A 21247-nucleotide genomic window follows, 5' to 3' on the forward strand; every position below is an offset into this window, starting at 1 on the left:
GCTGCCCTCACTGAGCTCCTTTTGGTTCCCATTTTGGGTTCAGCTAGGCTGGAGCTCCCTTGGCCAGCGGTGCTACTATGTGCGAGTCCCTTCAAGAGGGGCTCTTCTGACCTGTCGTTTCTCTGTGTGTGTACATGTGTGTGTTTGTCCTTGGGTCACCTTCCACTTATAGCATTTCGCTGGGAAATGACACTAGGTATTTCACGCGCACCTGCTCGGTCTGGTCCCTCCTGCTTTTCTCTTCTTCCCCTTTGCCTCCTCCCTTTGCTTTTTGCTCTTTCTCCCCTCCCCTGAGGCTCCTCTTCTCCTCCTCCTCCTTGGGGAGCACTCTTTTCTTAAGCAACCTGTGTCTGCAAAGCAATCCTTCGCCTTGGCTGTGTCTCACACCGGTGGGGTTATGTATTTTGTACACCTTTTGAAAGTGTCACTCTCCCTCTTCTTCCAAAATGGGGGAAATTGCAGTCGAGAACCTCTCCCTACTCCCACTGGCTGCCCTGGCTCTTGTTAAAATTGCTCCTCAGCCACCTGGATGCTGCTTCAGGGACATGCTGAAGTGCTCTCATTGAGATATGGCTGAACTACAGCTTCCTGAGGATGCTCAGGCGGGAGCCAGGGCTGCAGCAGCTCTGGGTGGTTTTGGGGAGTGGGTGTACCATAAAGCCAAGGCTGACCCGGGAGGGAGCCCAGGAGTGGTGCAGGGGGTGAAATGGGCATCCCCCATGCTCTCTCACCAAAGCCACCTCCTGCTTCCTTACCCTCGGTTGCTCAACCCAACGAGGGCAGATGCCACTCTTGATCTGGGTGAGCTGTGCCATCCTCTCCGGGATCCTGTAGGCATGGGTGAGTGGGACCAGGTGTCCCCTGCTCCTCCCAGCCTGGGAGCCGTGGAAAACACAGCAAAGGGGCCTGAGGCAGCAGAGTGGGAATGGGGCTGGCAATGAGGGTTGAGCAAGAGCCAGGGGAGACAGCGTGACAGGGGCCGGCTGCCAAATCATAATCCCCAGCTTCTCACTGGGGCCCAGGGCTGGCAGACAGGGGCAGCCCTGGGGAAGGGGACCTGGCTGGTGGGGAGGCTGTGCTCCCAGAGGTGGGCTGGCAGCACAGCCCCAGTGCTGAGCATCCTCCCTCCTTTCCCTTCTGGCCATCATCACCCAAATAGTGACAGCCGCTCCTGGCAGGGACTGGGAGGTGCTGTGCCCCAGGCTGGATGGTGGGGACTGGCCCGGGTGCACTGGGTGTGGCAACCCCTGCCCTGAACAAAGGGGTGGGGCATGAACCCTCCTTCGCCCTCCTTTGCCTTCCTAGCCTGCTCTGCCTTGCCTGCACTCCATCTGAGCCCCCACTCCTCCCGCGGTCCTGCCTCCCCAAAACCCCGGTCCATTGGCCATTTCAAGGGTACCCTGTCCTCTTCCCACCATGCCTTGTGCCCTTTGCCTTGAGCCTGTGTCCTCTGGAGTGGCTGTCCCCATCTGTCCCCACTGCGCATGCATGTCTGTGTGTCCTTGCAGGCCTGCTGCAGCGCTGTGGGGGGGACAATGACATCTCTTTGCTCGCCTGCCAAGGGTTCCAGGGAGGTTGTTTTACTGGTCCTGCTGGTTTTTTTTGGCAGGACTTTCTACCAGTTTGAGGCGGCATGGGATAGCTCCATGCACAACTCGCTGCTGCTCAACCGTGTTACCCCTTACCGGGAGAAGATCTACATCACCCTGTCAGCTTACATCGAGGCAAGGACCTTCCTTGGGGTCACTATACATCAACAAAGTCTGGTATTTCCCCTGCTGTTGGGGTGCAGCCAGAGTGAGCCCTTCCTTAGCTACTGCTTATGGGGTGCAGGGCTCAGCTTGGTACTTAGGGACCATGTGGGACCCCGGGACTGGAACCTGCTGGGCACAGGGGAGGGAGAGACCTGCTGGGCTGCCACCCTGCAGCACCCCTGATGCCTCCCTCTGCCTTACTGCAGATGGAGAACTGCACTCAGCCTGCCGTCATCACCAAAGACTTCTGCATGGTTTTCTACTCCCGGGATGCCAAACTTCCTGCCTCACGCTCCATCCGCAATCTTTTCGGCAGCGGCAGCCTGCGGGCTTCTGAGAGGTACCAGGATGCTCCTGTTGGGGACAGGAGAGCCATCACCTAGGGACTGGAGTTTTTCTAGGGCATCCCAGCAGCCTGGCTAAAAGGGGATGGGACAAAGCCAGTAATGCCTCACCTCTCTTTGCTCACAGCAACCGTGTGACAGGAGTCTACGAGCTCAGCCTCTGCCGCGTGGCTGATGCCGGCAGCCCAGGTGGGTGCCATGCCTCTGCCCAGGTATTCAGCTGGGGCAGGGAGGCACAGCCAGGCCTTTGGGTTAGGGGCTGTGCGTCCGTCCCCCCAGCTGTGTGTCCGTGCCCACAGGCATGCAGAGAAGGCGCCGGCGTGTGCTGGACACCTCTGTAGCCTATGTCCGGGGAGAGGAGAACCTGGCTGGCTGGCGGCCCCGCAGTGACAGCCTCATCCTCGACCATCAGTGGGAGCTAGAGAAACTCAGCCTTCTGCAAGAAGTGAGAGTCTGGGCTAGAAATGGGCTGAAACAGTGCAATTCACAGCTTCACTGGTGCTGGGGTGATTCCCCACCCTGGATGGCACAGCCATCTTGGTTGTGGGAGGAGACAGGAATGGGGCTGTGCTGCCAGTACTCCTGTGCATCACTGCTGGCCAGATCCCAGCAGATCCAAAGCTAATGAGCAAATGGGGTTAAGGGGGCCTGGGTATGGCGGAAAGGGCCACCCCTGAGCCTGGGTGCCTGTGCCCAGGTGGAGAAGACAAGACACTACCTGTTACTGCGCGAGAAGCTGGAGACGACCCAGCGCCTGGGCATGGAGACCCTGTCCCCCTGCTCCAGTGAGGATTCTGAGTCCCGAAGCACCTCCTGCATCTCCTCCCCGCTCTCTGCTGATGGAGCACCTGAAAGCCGCACCTCTCCCCCTGAGACCCCCAGCGAGAGGCAGAAGGAGCTGGCTGTGAAGGTAGCATCCTGCAGCAAACCCAGCTTGCCAGGATGAAGCCAGGAAGTGGCTTCCACAGGGTGGCTGGGGGTTGTGGTGGAAGAAAGCTCAAGGAGAGTGGGAGGTGGAATGTGTCTCGTGCCCCACTGTCCTCCTCCTCTCTCTGCAGTGCTTGCGCCTGCTCACGCACACCTTCAACAGGGAGTACAGCCACAGCCACGTCTGCATCAGTGCCAGTGAGAGCAAGGTACTGCTCTGCCCCAGGCTCTGCTGGGCTGGTGGGGCCAGGGAGGGATGTGTGGCTGGCAGGGGAATGGCTGGGTGGGGGCCCGATGGGCACTATGGCACAAGTCATGCCTTCTTTGGGGTCTGCTCCCTCTGCTTGCTCTGGTATTTCCTAGAATTGGTAGCTCTCAGGACTACGCCAGGAGAGGACCCTGCCAGCCAGGGTTCTTGCCTCTCCCTGTCTGAGCAGGAGTCTGGTCTTTTGCATGTGCCTGGCTTTGAACAGAAACTCTAGTTCACACCTCCATTACTCCACAGCTGTCTGAAATGTCCGTGACCTTGATGAGAGACCCTTCCATGCCAGCTCTTGGGGTCACCACTCTCACCCCCTCCTCGACCTGCCCATCACTGGTGGAAGGATGTTACAATGCCATGGAGGTCAGGTAAGAAGCTGGCTGGGAGGTTCTGGTGACATATCTCAAGCAGAGCAGCTGTATCACTGGGACACAGTCTTTGTCTATGGATGTTCCCTAGCCATCACTCTTCTTACATTCCATCCTCTCCTCCTTCCCCAGACCTCCCCAGGTTTCCTCCAGGGCAGAGAGCCCCGATCTGGAGCCTGTGGTAGAAGGGGAGCAGAAGAAGTCCCCAGCCCGCCGGCCTGAGGAGGAGAAGGAGCCCCAGCGGTTGCTGGTGCCCGACATCCAGGAGATTCGAGTCAGGTAGGAGCAACCGGGGCAGCCAGCAAGGGGAGCACCTATGGGCAGGGGGGCCATGCCCTGCCACTGCCACCTCCTCATGGTCTCCTTCCTCATGGTATCCCACGCCTTCCCTTGATCCCTTCTGCAGTCCCATCGTCTCCAAAAAGGGCTACCTGCACTTCCTGGAGCCTCACACCAATGGATGGGTGAAACGCTTCGTGGTGGTCCGGCGTCCATACGTCTACATCTACAACTCAGACAAGGATGCGGTTGAGAGGGCCATACTCAACCTCTCCAAGGCCCAGGTGGAGTACAGTGAGGACCAGCAGGCCATGCTCAAGGTAGGGCACTGGGAGCCAGCCCCACTCCGCACACCCCACCGAGGGAAGGACTAAGCTCTGGCTCTCCCCTCGCAGACCCCGAACACATTTGCGGTGTGCACAGAGCACCGGGGCATCCTGCTGCAGGCGAGCAGTGACAAAGACATGCACGACTGGCTCTATGCTTTCAACCCTCTCCTGGCTGGATCCATAAGGTACCAGGGGCACCTGGGGGAAGGGGGATGCAGAGAAGGCATTGCTGGGGGGGCTGCAGGCTCCCAGTGCTTTCCTGCTACAGGCCCCAGCCAGGTGTGGGGAGCATCTCCTGTGCAGAGCTGTTCTGGGACAGGCTTTCAGCTGGCAAAACTTGGACCATATTAATTTTGAATTCAGCTCATCCACATTTAAATGTTTCAGTCTAGAACCAGATTCCAGGTGGTATAGAGGTGCTGTGCTGAGCTCAAAGCAACATCCATGCCTGGTGGCAGGGCCTCTGGCCTGTCGCTGTTCCTGAGACCATCCCACAGAGTTTTTGAGACTGTTAAGGAGACTTTCCTGTCTCACCATCCCGGAGCCACTCAGGAAGTCACACATGCACCACCTGAGTTGGGACTGAGGCCCCTTCACAGCAGGTGGTTCCAGTGAGCCTTGGGGCCTTGGTTGACTTCTACACTCACCACACACACACTCAGACAAGGTTTCCTAACTGGCTCAGACACAGGCTTCCCACAGCAGAGTCTCAGACATCTCCTTCCTTAACACAATTTAATCATGGTACAATAACAAAATAACAGCTGGAGCTGGGTGCCTCTGAGAAAGGACCCTGAACAAAGGGAACCCTGGGCTTTTACACTCTCTTAGTCTAAGGGCACTCCCCGAGTGTCTTTCACCTGGCTGTGCCGCAGGTCCCTGTGCCCTTTGTTATGCAAACGATCGGCAGTTCACAGGCTCTGGCCTCAGGCTCTCACTCCTGCAGCTCAAATCGCAGCTGCACACCAAACTACCTGCACCAAATGCTTTCATTCCTCAACAAGACCATCCAATGGACTTCTTGAGATCACCTCAAGTGGCAGGATTAGGGGAATAGGAATAAATGCACAGAAATCTGCGTGCTCTGGCTAAAGAGACTTTAATTCTATGTCCCTTCAGCTGTCTGGATTCAAGTATCAGCCTGGATGCAGGACACTAAACCTGGGAGTCCACACCTCTCCTTGTCCACATCTTTTAACACCTTTTGTCCCTTGTTTTCCAAATCAGATCCAAGCTGTCCAGAAGGAGAACAGCCCAGATGAGAATCTAACCTGAAAAACACCCTCCACCTCATCCGTCTGCCAACAGGATCAAGATAGCTGATTCTGTCTGAAGACTCCCCATGTTAATATCTGATCTTTCACACCATCTGCTGCCCCAGCTCTCTGCTCCATGGAAGGATCTGTCTTGATTCACAGCTTCACAGGGGAAACTCACTTCTGTTTGTAGCTGCAAAAGCCTGGACCCGCCTGGGCAGGATTCCTTGTGCACGTGCCATCTTCTGCCTGTCCCTCCATGGGTGACCTTCATATCACACCGTCTAACTCTCCAAAAAAGGTCCCTATCAGAGGGGAGGGAGTGAGAAGGGTGGTTTTGACTAAAAGCTGGTCTTTGATCTAGAGAGATGGGAATGCAGTAAAGCTCAGAGCTGGGAGAGCAGGAGGAATTGCCTTCAGGCGAAGGGAAAGTGGTAATTTAGATGTGGGGTTTCCCTAATTTACCGGTGTTTCTGCAAGAGACAGCAGAGTAAGATCAGGTGTCAGTACTTTAAGATTATATTTATAAAGTATTTATTTCTATTTGCATCACAAAAATCCCCTAAGTTGAGTCCTGGCCCCCAGCCAATGCCTCCCCCAGGCAGGGGAGAGCCTTGGTGGTGGGCCTGGGTTCCAGAGATGCCTTCCCAGGACACCCCTGGCTTGTGCCTGGCAGCAGTGCAGCTCTCACCCTCACTCTATGCCCTTCCCCAACTATCTCCTTTGCCTTCCCCTACAGCTTAAACTACTTTTCCCCTGAGCAGTGCCCAGACAGCCCACCATGTCTTCCCAAAGAAGGCAATTCCTACCTGTCCCATCTACCTCTGGAAGGGAGGAGCCCACAGTCTCAACTGGCCAGGGCACCCGTGTCCCTGCAGGTGGGTCACTGCACTTTGGAGCTTGGTCCTACTGGAGGGAAAAGGAGAGCTCTGGGTATGGCTCTGTCTGTCACCCCATGCTGGGCTACCCTTTCCAACAAAAAGCACTTGGGCCACTTCCCCTATCCCAGCCTGGGACCCCAGGAGCCTCATCCAAAGGGATTTCCCACTCTTAGGGCAGGATGCCAAGGATCCCAACCCTGCACGGAGTGTGGAGGTTCAGATGGAATGGGAAAATTCCCCAGGAGCCATGACTAGGAATGACTACAGGATCCTTCTTGCCCTTTCCCAAAAGGGCTTGCACATCCCTTCTTCTCCCAGCGGGATGACGAACTCAAAGCAGATCAAAGGGTGTCAGGGTGGGGATGGGGCTTCTTTTTTCTGTTATAGCTGGTGTTTTCTCACTCTTCCTCTGCTGCAGAAGCAAGCACCCACCTCCCCGCACCCTGCCTCCATCAGCATGTTAATCTGGGGGCTTCCTGCATCGGAGGTGTTTTTGCTGAAAAGACCTTCTCCTCCAGCCATCACTGCTTCCCACCTCCTCCAGCAGCAGCTCTCTCTCTTCTCCCATCTCTCACCCATGGTTAGATGTTTTTGTTCAGGGCTTCCCAAGTGGCCAGCAGCATCTGGCACAGCTCTGTGCTGGAAGCTGAGCATCTTCCTCCGTGCATCTCCCAGGCACACCCCCAGCTCTGCTGTCTCTTGTCCAGCACAGCTGCGCCTTGGCTCTGCCACACCTCCCTGCACAGTCTGTGGGGTGTGTGTGTGTGTGTGTGTGTGTGTGTGTGTGTGGGACGTGGTGCTGTCTTCTCGTTATACTCGTGTTGTGGGGGCACGGATAGGCAGGGACGTGGCAGAGGAGCAGAGGCTGGCACTGGCCCCCTTGCTGCATATGAGGCACCCATTAGCTTTGGTTTCAGGTGACAGAAAGAGTTTGGGGATTCTTCTGGAGCACATGCTGGTCCTGCCTGGCCTTGCCACAGCTCCTTCGACATCTTACCCCATTACTAGAGCCCAAATCTGCAGTGGGGCTGCTCCTCTCAGCCCAGCTCCCCTGCCCAGGACAACCTCCCCAGCAAAATGGGTTATTTCCCCTCTGTGATCCTTTTAGACCTGAAGGCCAACCTGTGCCCTTTCTGTAAGAAGAGGTGTCAGCCTGGAGGCACAGAGAGGCCGAGCTGGGGCAATGCAGGGGCCCAGGCTGCAACATCCTGGCTCCCGTGCTCTGAGCAAGGACTAGTTAGTACCATCCCAGATTTCAGTGTAAGGGGCTCAGGGTGGAGAAACAGGGAGTACCTGAGGGGAGGCTCTTCCAGAATGGAGGCAGCTTCTGGCAGAGACAGGACCAGTGTCTGTCAGGGACCAGACACAGGTTCAGCGGCCAGGGCTGCGTGCTGCTGCCTGTGCCACAGACAAGACGCAGCCAGCCGAAGGGCATCCTCCAGCCAGAGCCGAGCCGTGCCTGAGGCCAGCAAACCTGCAGAGCAGACGGCTCGGCTGGAGGTCGGAGCCGAGGGGAACAGAGCTGCCCGCTGGGTGCGGCACACGGGCCGCTTGCCATCTTAGCGGCAGCTCTGACCGACACCGCGCTCCTCGTCACGGCCCTGGCACCCATCCCCTCGGCAAGGATGCACACCGGAGGTTCAAGCACGACTATAAGCCCAAGCGGAAGGGAAATTCCACAGGGCAGCGGGTGGCACGGAGGGCAGGCGGGCATCGGCGGGCAGGCTGGGGCCAGAGGAGGAGTGAGGCCGCACTCCCCGCTCTCCGGGTCCCGCCCGCGCTCCCTGCCGTGTGCCAGGGGGGCAGCGCTGCGGGTCCTGGCCGTCCGTGCGCACGTGAGGCTTGTTCGGTTCTGAAATAAATGTCGCATTTAACGCAATTCCCGTGCGCTCAGCGTCCTCTCCGGGGCTGGCGGGGTGGCAGCGGGGCCGGTGCGGGAGCGGAGCTGCGCCCACCGCCCGCTGAGGGAGCGCCCCCTCGCGGGCCTCCTCGACACGGTGGGGCGAGGGGCGGGGCGACGGCGGTGACTGACAGCGCGACCCCGCCTGCGATTGGTGGAGAGGACGGACACGTGTCGTTGTGGGCGGGGCCAGCGCGGTGGTTCCGCTGCCGCCGAGGCGCGGGCCCATTTCCGGCCCTCCGCGGGTGCGGATTGGGCCGGCGCCGGGGCGGGCGGGAGCGAGCGGCGGCGATGGATCTGTTCGGGGACCTGCCCGAGCCCGGCGCCGCCGCGGGTGAGGCCGCGACCCTCTCGGGCCCGCCCGGCCGCGGCCCGTGGCCTCACCTGACGGGCCGCGGGCCCCGGCGGGCCTGCTGCAGCTCGGCCGTGGGCAGCGTGGCTCCGCGTGGAGCCAGGCCGCCGCCTCAGGGAGCTTGAGGGGCGAGGGGGAGGGTGAGGGGACGGGTTAAAAAGCGCTGGAGAAATCGCCGGGTTTGGTGGGCTTTGTGGCTTTGTTTTCCCCCGGGATTTGCTCCGCTGCAGTTTAGACCATGTTTTTGCATGCTCTGTATGAACTGCAGCTCCCTGCGGTTTAGACCATGTTGGAGCCTTTCCTCTCGTTCTGCTGCTAAGCTTAGTGGATTGCTAGCAAATAAAAAATAAACCCAAAACCTGTTTTCAAAAGTTCACCTCGGCCCCAGGCAGGTGGTTATTTTGCTTGTGCAGCAGCTGCTAAAATTACAGGTGGAAGTAAGGCTCTCCTTACCACACCTGTGCTGGCTTGGGGACAGTCCTTTCAGAACAGCTCCCCCCAGGAGTGCCTGCACTGGTTCCTTACTCTGCCCTGGTGCCTTGCAGGGAAAGATGCCCAAAAAGGGCCTCTGCTCTTTGATGATCTCCCACCATCCAGCAGTGCTGACTCAGGTATGGGTGCTCTGTTCCTAACATTGGTTTGGTTTTCCGTGTTTTCTGCGTCAGCATCTCTTTCAGATGAAATGTGTGTAAATCCTGTTCTTTGTTAGACAGAATAAAGACAGTAGGGTTATCAGTGCTGGCATGTAGATCAGCTGCATCCTGTTTGTTTTTTTATAACCAGGGTGTTATAGATGTTCCACGTATATTCTATGAAACATTTCTTAAAAATGTTCCCTGGAACAAATGCAAAGCCTGGATTTGCCCATCTGGTAGAAATTTGGCTCTCTTTGGTAAACTGACATAATTTCTTCACTTCAGGAGAGACATAGGCAAAGCATTATCCCCTGAAAGGAACAAAGGTATTTAATTATTTTTGTGTTCTTCTTGTGCTCCAGGAAAAGAAGGCTCTTTGCTGTTTGATGGTCTCCCACCAGCCAGCAGTGGTGACCCAGGTAAGGAGCTGTGTCCCTCATCGGCCTCTGCTGAGCCACCCCTCTCTGGGAAAAGCCCACGATGCAGCCTGTTGTGTTGGACACACAGCAAGTTAACCTGGTGCTTATTTCTCCAGTCCTGATTGGCTGACACCTTTCATGGCAATTTGTGGCCCAATTGTTCAAATCAGGATTCTGAATCTTAAAATTAGGCCTGTTCCCAGACGTACATTGCTGTCTTTTGGGGACCATGGTTCTGTCTGAAAGCTCCCTGCTTTGGGAGGGGAAGTGCCCTGGTGCAGCCACTGCCCAGACTGCTGCTCTGGCAAGGCTTTCTGCAAGCAGCCATGTGCTTGCTGTCACCTGGGAGGAGCTGAGATAATTCACTATACCCATAGGAGCCTAAATCTCCAGAAGGAAAAAGCCAGAGTTCTGACATCAGGTTTTGCTTACTAGCTTTAATTTGTAGCCTTCTTCTGAATCTTCTGAAAAATATGCACGTTCAGAGTAATAAAATAAGTTCCTTTGCATTGTTGTGGGCAGAGATCATAGAGGAGAATAATAATAATAATAATAATAATAATAATAATGTAGAAGTGTTCCAGCCTGTAACATTAACTTCCTAAGCAATTAACTGGGGAAAAAAAAAAAAAAAAAAAAGATAACAACAAAACACCCGGTAGGTAAGGAATAAAACCTGTGGGTTGTTCAGTAGTAACTGTGGTCTTATGCTGTGTAAGTGTGTGAGCCTGCATTCCCGAGCGTGCTTTGGTATAAAAGGACTTGCTGCTGAATTTATGCAAGTAAAACAGTCCTGGAACACTTGAGCCACCTGTATTTTTGCTTTCTTTCAGCCTCCAGTGCTACTAAGCAAGTCTCATCAGCAGAGAGCCAAGAGAAAGGGCAGAAGAGAAAGTCCTTGGAGGACGAGGAAGAGAAGAATGGCAGGGAAGAACTTGTGGAAAAGAAAGTTTGTAAAGGTTTTCAGACAGTTTGAAAACAAATGTACTCAATTTGTACTTTTGGCGTTGGGCTGAGTAAGTCCAGAACAAAGCTAAGCTTTGGTTCTTCAGTCTGCTTGCCATTTCAGTCTCTTGTAAGAAACAAACTGCTGCAGGGGTCTGTGGAAGCTCCTTCAGCTTCCTGGGTCTGTCTCCTTCCCCTGGGCCTTCTTTCTGTCCCTGCTGAAGCAGCAGGAACTGAGCAGCAGGCACCCCAGCACTGGCAGTGCTGCCAAGAGGGAGATTGGGTGTGGAACCTCTGTAAGGCTAGATCCACACCACTTTCTTTTGCCACATCCACAGACCTCTCTGCTGGCTGCTAAGGATGCCAGAGAGGGGGAGAGACAGGCTTGTTACAAACAGGGCCCTTGGCTTCAGTGCCTGTGTGCTGTGTTGCAGCTTTGGGAGTAAGATGTGTTCAGGGCTGCAAAGGAAAGGACATGTCCTGGGAGCATCAGACCTGGATTTCCTGTCCTTAGTGCACTCTTTAAAGCTGTCCTTTATTAATCTGCAGGTTCCGTGCCACATGCTACCCCTGCCCACCCTGTCCCCTGCCCCTGTTTGGTAAGAGTCCTGTCCCATGTCCAGCAGTTGGCTTGGCTACAGCTGCCTGCTGAAATGAGGGCAGGCTGCTTTTAGAGCTGCAGACCTTGGGGGCATGTAAAAACCCATGTTGCAAAATACACGTCCTGGTCAGCAGCAGATGCTAGATGTTTTGTTGCAGGATGAGGGCTGCGCTGCCAGGACAGGGCTCTGAAAGCTGAGAACTTTGTGGTTTTTAGCCTGAGCTGAGGAGACACGGGAGTTTGATTTGCATGTGTGTGCCTGCTTTGTTCCCCTTTAGGATCAGTGGGCATTCTTGGACTGAAGGGTTATGTGGCAGAGAGAAAAGGTGAGAGAGAAGACATGCAGGATGCACATGTCATCTTAAACGATATCACCGAGGAATGCCGGCCTCTGCCCTCCCAAATGTAAGTGGGCCTCAACTGCCAGAACAGCCATCCTGGGGGTGAGGGAGCTCCAGCTTGCTTCAGCTGAACCCATGGGATGATCCTTTTTGTTTTGAACAGCTGCTGCTCTTGTCTGCCTGTCTTGTGGTGCGTGGTTTGGGCTTCTTATTGGGAGACCTGGGGTGAAGCATCAGCTAGCTGTGTTCGCAGGCAATTCACAGGGCTGGTGTGTACAAACACCTCCCTTTGAGGGGTGCTTAGTGGATTCAGTCACTGACTTTACAGGGACCATGAGGGCCTGATAACTCTGGAGGTTGATCCTCTATTACCCAAATGTAAGTGGGTATGTCAAATGAAAAGAATGTTCTCGAGCATCACCCTGATACTGGATTTAGCTTCTGAACTAGTACTGTCCCAAGAGGTTTGTGTTCTGAGAGATACAAGTCTTTTGTCTGTAGCATAGTTGGAACAAGCTTAGGCATGGAAGGTACTGTAGGATTGACTAGACTGATGCCTGTAATGCTGGAGAGTTGTAGTGTCTTTGAGGTAATATGTTTATCTGCTTTTATGCCAAGTTAAAGTCTGTAAACCCTTTAGCCATTCATTTTCTTGAGGAGTAGAAAATTACAAGAAAGTTCTCAGCTCAGTGCTGGAACACGTAAAACATGTAAATGCTGAATATATGAGCTCAGAGATGTGTGAGAAGCTCTTGTGGCTTGCAGTGCAGGATTTTCAGTCTGGCTAACACAGGGCAGGGTGATGTGGAGAGGAATGTGCTTGATCCCATTCCCTGGCTAATGACCTTTCTCAGCCTCCTTCTGCTATCTTTTGTTCCCTCACAGCACACGTGTCTCGTACTTCGCTGTTTTTGATGGCCACGGGGGAGTCCGAGCCTCCAAATTTGCAGCACAGAATCTGCACCAAAACCTGATTAAGAAATTTCCTAAAGGTAAGAGGAGTGGAATAAGGGCTGTAGGACAACCATCACCTTTTCTGCCTTGGCAGTGGATAGGGAAACTGATCTGTTTGGGTGTAGTCCTACAGTACCCATCCCTTATTACCAGAGGGCTTGCAAGACTGCTGTGTCTGCTGGGGAAGAGGGCTGGAAGCCTTTTTGGCACAAGGGTGCAAGTAGCCAGTTGTGACTCACTAAACAAGTGTTGGATGTGCTGCTGCCAGTTTTGGCAGTGCCACATCAAGTGTGAAAATACTACTGCATGGATTTCTGGTGGGATAAGCCCAGGATGTGCCCCAGCTGCAGAGTCCAAGAGATGCACTGCCTGACTGAATACTGGATGAGCAAAGGGACAGATATGTTTTGCTTGGAGCTTAGTTGCTGTTTTCTCTGTCTGACAGGTGAGGTAGCCAGTGTGGAGAAAACTGTGAAGAGATGTCTTTTGGACACCTTCAAACACACAGATGAAGAGTTTCTAAAGCAGGCATCCAGCCAGTAAGTGCAAATGCTTTCTGTTCACTTGTATTCACTTGTAGGTCTGAGTTGTGAGCAGGGCAGAGAAAACCTTTCTTGTGTCATTCTTGTGCTTTGGCAAAACTCCACACAGCTCCACTGTGCCAGGCTGTGACTCTGCCAGCTGAATTCTTGCTAGAACTAGATCATGGCATGTTCCAGTCTTACTTTATGATAAGTGGTCTATAGGATCCCTTAGACTAAAATGTTTCTCCAAAAGAAGGAAGCAAAACAGGTCCAAGGACCACCTCTGTCCTTATCAGGATTGTTTGGTTTCTTTTTAAAGACTTGCTATGTTGCTGAAGGGACTTGTCCTGTACTGCCTGAGATGGGATCTCTTAATGGCATTAGTGTGTGGCAGGAGGGGATCTGTAGAGGCCACTAAGCTTTCTTTAGAGCTGTGTTTGTCAGACTGGAGCACATCCCTGAGGTAGCTTTTAATGCCCTGTGTTGAAAGACCTATGTCTCCCAGCGTAAATTTAAATCTTGCTTTCTTCAACTCTTTAGAAAACAGATGTTGATGAAGAATGTTCCTCTGTGGGGTAAATACCAGCCTGCCTTGCAGCTGGGTGTGGAGTGCCAAGCACCCTTCTCTGTCTCTGCTGAACTGATACACCAAATGTGTGGGCTGGGGAAGATGGAGATTGCATTTCAAATACAGTCACTTTGTTACCAATCCTTTAGACACATTTGTTTTGGGGTTTTTTTTTTGTTTTTTTTTTGGTTTTTTTGGTTTTTTTTTTTTTTTTTTTTTTTTTTTTTTTTTTTTTTTTTGTTACTATTTCACAGTGACACCTCTCTGACAGATGGAGAGACTGTTGATGCGTTGATTCTGTGATTCCCTGAAAACTTTCAATTTTAAGTAAATTGCAAATTGGCTCAGTCTCTTAAGCCTAATCAGAACAAGTTTGACCAGGCAAAAGGAGGGTGCTTTCTTGAGTCTGCCACAGTAGTGTCTTTCTCAAACCAGCTTCTGGTCAGAAACATGACTTATGACAAAGGATTGCTAGCAGTAGCTGTATTGATGGTGAAATGAATCATGTTCTTTAGCCACACCTTCAAAGTAAGGAAAAACTGGGTGAAATATGTCTAGAAATTGTTCTCTCAGAGCTAGTTTCAGTGAAGACTGGCATCATAGCCAGGCTTTTTTGTGGACAGGACTAGTCTGGCAGCTGTAATCTAAGAAGTGCTTCTCATTTTACCTAGAGCTCTAGAGATAAAAGCTTAACTACAGGAAGTGAAACAGGAGGAGAGCAACTGAGCAAGTGGTGGTGCTGCTGCTGAGGTGGGGTGGTGAGGGGTGAGGTGGGGGAGGGAGCAGGGATACTGTGAAAAAAAGGAAGGAAAATGTAAGCAAAAAAGAAGGCATTTCTGCTGCCGAGTTTTGCTGCAAAGAAGCTTCCCAAGGAGCAGTGTGGGGTGCTTGTTTGCTCGTGGTGCTGTAGCTTTTGGGCAGCCATCAGGGCTGCGCCTGTTCTGCTCACCTATGAGGTTTCCTGGGAGCTGAGGAAGAGTTGGTGTGGGAGCTGTGGTTGGCAGTATTTACACCTGCTGGGCATTGGCTGTGCATTCAGAAATCTGTAGTCTGTGCAGTTGCTCTATCCTTGTCCAGTTTGATGTTTATCACCAACCTGAGCTGCTAGCAGGCAGCTGTTGTGGGCTTGTGCTACCTGATTGCTGTGTGCTGGCACAGGACACTTCTTTGGGTCCCCAGGAACGCTCTGTAACTGAAGTGTTGTTTTTCCCCTTTAGTAATGCCATTTTTGTTCCCTTCAGGAAGCCAGCGTGGAAGGATGGCTCCACAGCTACTTGTGTCTTAGCTGTTGACAATATTCTCTACATAGCCAACCTCGGGGACAGCCGGGTAAGCAGAATGGAGGCCACTGGTGGCATCTTTATTCTGCCCAGAGCTTTGTGGGGTTTTTGTTTGTTTGTTTGGGAAGTCTGAGTTGTCATGAGCTACTCAACTGTTCCTACAAAGCATCTTGTTTTGGGTGGGTACAGAGTACTTCAGTGTTGTCTCCCATAGTGTAAAACAGTGGTGTGTGAAAGCTCTCTCTTGGTGTGCTAAATATCTCACAGCATCAAGAAGAGAATACTTGAATATTTCAGTTGGAAAGGACCTATGACAATCATCTGGTCCAACTGCTTTGACCAGCTCAGGGCTGCCCTAAAGTTGCACCATTGCTCAAATGCCTCTTAAACACTGACAGTCTGGGGCATCAACCATCTCTGCAGGAAGCCTGGTGCAGTGTTTGATTATATGCTCTATAAAGAAACACTTCCTAATGTCCAGCCTGAACCTCCCCTGGCCCTGCTTTGAGATCAGCATTCCCATAAGATCATCACTTCCCTCTCCATGCCCCCTGTCACGATCTGCTAGGACACGCAGGGTGTTGTGATGGTTTGTTAACTGATCCCAAAAGTGCAAAAGGCAAACAGCAGGGGACCATCAGTTTAATCACAACAAATGCACCTTTCTTTATTAAGGGCCAACAGCAAATGCAATAGAGGGGTCAGAAAAGAAATAAAGGATAGAAAGAAAAAAAGAGGGGGAGTGGGATCTAGCTACCAAATGGAGAGACGAAATCCTCAGTGGTCCAGCCACATAGATCCGTTGTTGTCCATGGAGGTTCACTGAAGTCTTGGTTAACTTAGGGGTCTTTTATAGTCCTCTGCCAAGTGGGGGGAACAGGTAATGGAGAATGAGTCTATTGAAAAGCGGGTACAGACAGCCCGTGTTCCGAAGCAGGGCAAGTCAGTTTCAGCAGTGAGCGAGACCCATTGTTTTCTCGGTCCAGCGAACACACCTGCAGGCACCACTTGGCAAACATCCTTCTTCAGTCAGGCCACACCCCTGTGCTTAGGATTATAGGAGTCCCAGTCCTTGGGAGGGGGCTTCAATCTCCGTCCATCACAGTGGTCGTGAGGCAGATGAGGGATCTTCAGTGGGAGATCACCAAAGTTACCCCAGAAAGTTCATTTGGCCGAGAGGTGGGAAAATTCATGGGTTTGGGTATTGTGAAGCAGTGTAAGCGTACAGAGCGAGCCACTTCTTGCCAGGCCCTGCCAGAAGCAGTGCAGCGTGGTGCCACAGCAGACACACCTGCAAACAATCACTGGGCAAGCATCCACCTCACCCAGGCCAGAACTCCAGTCGGGGGCTTCAGGATCTCAGTCTCTGCCATTGCGGCAAACGTGAGGCAAAAATGAGGGGAACTTTGAGGGGTCTCTTACACCCCCTCCTCAGGAAGCTGCAGAGGGGGATGAGGTTGTCCCTCAGCCTCCTTCTCTCCAAACCAGACAAACCCAGAGCCCTCAGCCTCCTCCCAGGTCATGCCTTCCAGCATGCCTTCCATGGTTCTCCTCTCACTCAAGCACCTTCCCACCGTCTCTAACGCTGGAGTGCTCTGGGTGAGGCCGCCCCAGTGCTGAGCACAGCCAGGCCATCCCCTCTCCTGGCCTGCTGCCCACGCTGTGTCAGGTGCCCCCAGGATGCCACCTGCCCTCCTGGCCATGGTTCCTGCTGAGCTGCTGCCAACCAGCATGCCCAGACCCTTCCAGAGGGCTGCTCCCCAGCCACTCCTCTCCCAGCTTACGCTCGTGCTCAGCCTTGCTCCACCCAAGTGCAGAACCCAGCACTTGGACTCAGTAATTCTGTGCCACTGGCATTGCCCCATGGTGCATCTGTGCAGATCCCTCTGCAAGGCCTCTTGTCCCTCCGGAGAGTCCACAGCACTCCCAGTTTGGTATCATCAGCAAACTTGGTGCATTCAACTCTTGCATCCAGATCACTGATAAAAGCACTGAACAGCACCTCCTGCCTAGGAATGAGCCCTGAGAAACACCCCTGGCCACCAGTCACTGGCCTGTTGTAGCACCATTCACTACAGTTTGGGGCTCTCTCAAGAAGCTGTTGCTGCAGTTGCGTTGTTGTTTGATGGTGGTCTTTTGTCAGCACAGGCCATTCTGTGTCGTTACAATGAGGAGAATCAGAAACACACGGCCTTAAGCCTCAGTAAGGAGCACAACCCCACCCAATATGAGGAGCGGATGCGGATACAGAAAGCTGGGGGAAACGTCAGGTGAGTGCCTGAGGGTGTCAATGAGCTAATCTAAACCATAGCCTGATTTGGGGCCTGAGCATTGAGGTTTTGAAGCTTCCTGAGCCCAGTATGCATCGTAGTTGAGAGAATCTGTTGCTGCCTGAGGCCTGTAAGGATTCAGTTACTGGAGTTTGGTTCCCAGATGGTTCCCAGAGCTTTTGGATGGCCAAGGCAGGACCCATGTGACAGTCTGACAGTGGGATACCAGCATAGGCATGCTTAAGCTTGACCTACAGATTTGGACCTAGGGAGCTGGATCAGATTGTTGAGGAAGTTACTGCTTTCTGCACACTGTGGTGCTGAACAGAACTCATTTCCTTGCAGCATTGCTCCTCTGTCCTTGTCCTGTGAGAGGGGCCATGGTTTGAGAGAGCACAAAAAGCCCACGATGTAGCTTGGTGTTTCTCCCCTGGGGTTAGCTGATGCACTGAGGCTCTCTGCATTAGGAGGGAGATTCTGGAGCTAAAATACGATTATCTTAATGTTGCTGTGCAAAAAGGAGTTCATGGCTGCTTGGGGAGCAGGTACCAAACATGACAGCTGAGTCTTATTTCTGTGGCTAGGTTCTCTCTCTTCTTTGAAGGCTGTTTCTTGATTAAGTGGCATCTTCACAAAGAGAGGATTCAGTGCAGGTGAAGCATCTTCATGCCTGTGGAAGCAAAATGCACCCAGGGTGGAGAGGGGTGGGCTCAGTTCTGTTATGCTGCTGTGTCTGGAGCGCTTTGTTCCCCTTATCTCTGGGGAGCACATGCTGCCACTTACACTCAGCACTGATCTCTCTTTGCACATGGCAAAGAGATGGCCCAGTGTCTGTTAGCTCCTTTCAGAACTGGTCCCTGACTGCCTGGGAGCCTCTCCCACTGCTTGCAGTTCAATATTTTGGGCCCAAGAGATAAGCCACAAAGTGTGTGAGTGTCAGATCTCTTCTCTGTGACATGCCTTGCTTCTTGCTTTTATCTCAAGCGGGGCTGCTTGGAGTACGAGATGAATGAGCTTTGTGTATTCTCAGAGGGCACAGAAGAGCCTTTGTGGAGACAAGATGCTTGATTGTTGGAAAGGTGAAGTGTGGGAAGCTGTTTCTCTAGGGAACTTGGTTAATTAGAAAAGTTTTAACAACCCAGGGCTGTTTCCTAAAGGATGTTGTAATGTAGGTTTCACAGAAACTGCTTGCTGCAATCAGTGGTTACTAAAGGCCAAGTGATGAGGAGCTGAACATGCCGTGTTTCTCACTCCTGGGAGCTGCCTGCAGCTGGGCCAGTCTGTAGGGGTTGGTGTCCTCAGACAGGACACAGGAGGGGCTGCTGACTCAGACCTCTTGCCTCTGCCACTCTGTGCTTCTAGTGAAGAGCAGTTTGCTGGATATCTTGCCAAAAAATAATCTCTATTCAAACTATGCCACTGGGAGTTCAGCTCACATATAATTTTACTGCTCCAGTTTGCTAGGCTAAGCAGGACTTGAGTTCGGGCAGGGTGACAGAAAACAGTCTTGAAGTCTCCTGACTTCATTTCCTCCTCCCCCTCACTTGTTTCCCAGAGCTTCACACAAACATACAGAAAGAAAAGGAGACTTTGAAGGGAAGATTTGAACTTGCTGGGGAAGTGGGTCATTATTTGTACAAGCAGATGGATGCACAAAGTGTCCCCATCAGGCAGTGCAGTGAAATACACACGTGGGGAGGGCTCTCAATGTTTTCTTTCCTTGTGCAGGGACGGGAGAGTCCTGGGAGTGCTGGAGGTCTCCCGCTCCATTGGGGATGGCCAGTACAAGCGCTGTGGTGTGATCTCTGTGCCAGATATCAAACGCTGCCAACTCACACACAATGACAGGTAAAGTGTGCCCTTGCACAGGGGGTTGTCTGTCCCAGCTCTGCTCAGCAGAAGCTACTCATCCCTGTTTGCTCTGCTGTGAGAGCCAAGGCACTTCAGACTGATCCCCCCAGAATTAGAGGATGCTCTTACTGCTGCTGTCTCTCTGCTTCTGTTCCTTATTAGAACAGTGGGATAATCTACTGTTCTGCCAAGATACTGTGAAGGCTCCTCTTGGAGGAACCAGCCTCACAGCAATAGCATACACAAGCCTTAGATGTCCTTCGTGCTCTGATTAAGTTCACAAATCAGTGTTCGGTCAGGTAGTTGAGGCTTGAGTTCTTGGGTCTCCGTTCTGTCCAGGAGTTGTTTCTAGCAGCTGTAGTGCCCATAAATACTTTTGCATTCAGCTCTGATATTTGAAGATTTAAGATACTTTTCCATGATATGATTGGCAACGACAAATTGCAGTGAGCTTTTGTGTCAGTAGAGCCCTGCAGACTCTCAGAGGTGAGAGTGTAACCCAGTACTGCTGCTTTTTCTGGGATTAGAATTCCATATCAAGTGATCCACTAAAATATTTCTAAAGATACTCTTGAGTATCATGCACTGAAGTTATGTCTTCAGAGACATGTGCAGACTGACCACTTCTGTAGGTTTGCTGTAGTTTTCCTTGTCCTGGTGACTCTGGTTAGGGCTCCTGGTTAATACAATTCCCTGCAGGCAGGGAGTGCACAGCAGGCTATCTCCCCATCCTAAGGGGGATGCTGTGCTTGCCTTGGGCTTGGTATCTCCTCGACCTTCTGCAGCCTGTGGCAATATTTCGTGTCAGAGTTTTCTGATCACGTTTGTGTCACGTGATGGTATTTTGAATTTGCATATTTAAATTACCACGTACCTCAGGAGTGTAGAAATGTAAAGTGATGTACATGAGGGATTCAGCTTTGTTTCTCTATTTCCGTGCATTAGCTGCTTCACAGGGAAAGTACATGAATGACAAGGACTCAAAGGAAAGAAGCAGTTCTTAGAAAACCAATGGAGCATTTGACCAGGATCATATATGATCTTGCCAGTGTTGTAAGACAGCCAGGATGTCCTGATCAAGGTCTTATATTAGTTGCCTGGCTCTTTGTCCTGTACTTTGAATTGCCATGAACGGTAGGTCCCAAGGGATTTTCAGATGAACTTCTATGGCATCTTTTTGCATCTGAGCATGGATGTTCATAAAATAAATTGCAGTGATTTTGTTGTAGCTGAGGAGCCAAAAATTCAGCCTTGAAACCTGTCTCCACTTGATTTCCAGGTTCATTCTGATAGCGTGTGATGGCCTGTTTAAAGTCTTTACACCAGAAGAAGCTGTGAACTTCATAGTATCCTGCTTGGAGGTGAGGAGAAGTGGCCTGGAGGCTGGGTTTGTCAGTGCAGAGGGCACAAAATGGACTTCTGCCAGAGAGCCCTCCCTTATTCCCTAGGCTGTCTGCGTTTGTTTCACTTCCCAGCGCTTGGAAAATACAATGCAGCTACCTTTGCTGGGAGCAGTGAAATTCCTTTGTCCCAACAGGATAAGAATATCCAGATGAGAGAAGGGAAGCTGGAAGCCGACGCTCGATACGAGGCCGCGTGTAACAGGCTGGCCAGCAAGGCAGTGCAGCGGGGCTCGGCCGACAACGTCACGGTCATGGTGGTCCGGATAGAGCACTGAGGTGTGCTGGGTGGAAGGAGGGGAGAGCTCTGTGTGCATGCATGTGTGCCTGGGGGAGGGTGGGTCCTGCTGGATGCTCTTCAGTGTAAATAAAGATGGTTTTTTTCTAATAGGTTTAGCTCACTTAGTGGTAGGTTTGAATGTCTCGGCAAATGCAGTGAATTCATTTGGCAGGGGTGCTAGCAGGAGGCATCTGGGGGCATGAGCTGTGCCAGCTGTTTAGTGGGACAGTTCTGCTATCCGCATCCTTGAGCTTTATGCAAGACCCTGGGAGACTCTGGTGTTCCAGGACTCAGGCTGTACCATACAGACTGAGGTACTCCAGGCCACCAGCTTGGGATGTGGTATGAGCTGTCCTCTTCACACTGGGTAGAAAATCTGGTTCTGAAGCTGGGCTGTGAGGTTGCCTGCAGCTGAGGGACACAAACACCCCTTGCAGAGCAGGAGCATACCTGCCCTGTGCTTGCAGAACACGTTGGAGTTTTACCACAATGTTGGTATGGAAAAAGTGGCTGGAGTTTGCTCCTGA

At 52.4% G+C, this 21247-nt stretch overlaps 2 protein-coding genes across 3 annotated transcripts in view; both read left to right on the forward strand.

Moving 5' to 3' along the window:
• KIF1A (kinesin family member 1A) overlaps positions 1 to 8279 on the forward strand; it is a 41931-nt gene extending 33652 nt beyond the window's left edge. Inside the window, 11 exon segments of the mRNA XM_053986190.1 lie at positions 1610 to 1724; positions 1961 to 2094; positions 2226 to 2287; positions 2398 to 2543; positions 2796 to 3008; positions 3157 to 3234; positions 3531 to 3655; positions 3788 to 3934; positions 4062 to 4254; positions 4330 to 4448; positions 5491 to 8279. Coding sequence (XP_053842165.1) covers positions 1610 to 1724; positions 1961 to 2094; positions 2226 to 2287; positions 2398 to 2543; positions 2796 to 3008; positions 3157 to 3234; positions 3531 to 3655; positions 3788 to 3934; positions 4062 to 4254; positions 4330 to 4448; positions 5491 to 5533 — 1375 coding nt within the window. The 3' untranslated portion in view covers positions 5534 to 8279.
• A 224-nt stretch (positions 8280 to 8503) lies between these two features.
• Positions 8504 to 20841, forward strand: ILKAP (ILK associated serine/threonine phosphatase). 2 transcript variants are annotated; one of them, XM_053986523.1, is made up of 12 exons: positions 8504 to 8634; positions 9198 to 9263; positions 9650 to 9706; positions 10540 to 10665; positions 11531 to 11657; positions 12479 to 12585; positions 12993 to 13086; positions 14881 to 14968; positions 17068 to 17189; positions 18918 to 19037; positions 20320 to 20401; positions 20578 to 20841. In XM_053986523.1, exons 1-12 carry the CDS (start codon positions 8592 to 8594, stop codon positions 20716 to 20718), a joined length of 1173 nt encoding a protein of 390 aa, XP_053842498.1. In that variant the 5' UTR covers positions 8504 to 8591; the 3' UTR covers positions 20719 to 20841. The 2 variants fall into 2 exon arrangements, with proteins under 2 accessions (XP_053842498.1, XP_053842499.1); XM_053986524.1 differs by lacking the exon at positions 9198 to 9263.
• The last annotated feature ends 406 nt before the right edge of the window (positions 20842 to 21247 follow it).

This window comes from Vidua macroura, chromosome 10 (assembly GCF_024509145.1).
Source record: "Vidua macroura isolate BioBank_ID:100142 chromosome 10, ASM2450914v1, whole genome shotgun sequence".
Classification (NCBI taxonomy): domain Eukaryota; kingdom Metazoa; phylum Chordata; class Aves; order Passeriformes; family Viduidae; genus Vidua; species Vidua macroura.

What these genes read in the sequence shown, in the direction of transcription:
- ILKAP (XM_053986523.1), top strand. Translation starts at nt 8,592, where the DNA reads ATGGATCTGTTCGGGGACCTGCCCGAGCCCGGCGCCGCCGCGG. An exon ending in AGCCAGCAGTGGTGACCCAG is followed by an intron (nt 9,707 to 10,539) that starts GTAAGGAGCTGT and finishes GCTTTCTTTCAG; the next exon opens with CCTCCAGTGCTACTAAGCAA. An exon ending in CCAACCTCGGGGACAGCCGG is followed by an intron (nt 14,969 to 17,067) that starts GTAAGCAGAATG and finishes TTGTCAGCACAG; the next exon opens with GCCATTCTGTGTCGTTACAA.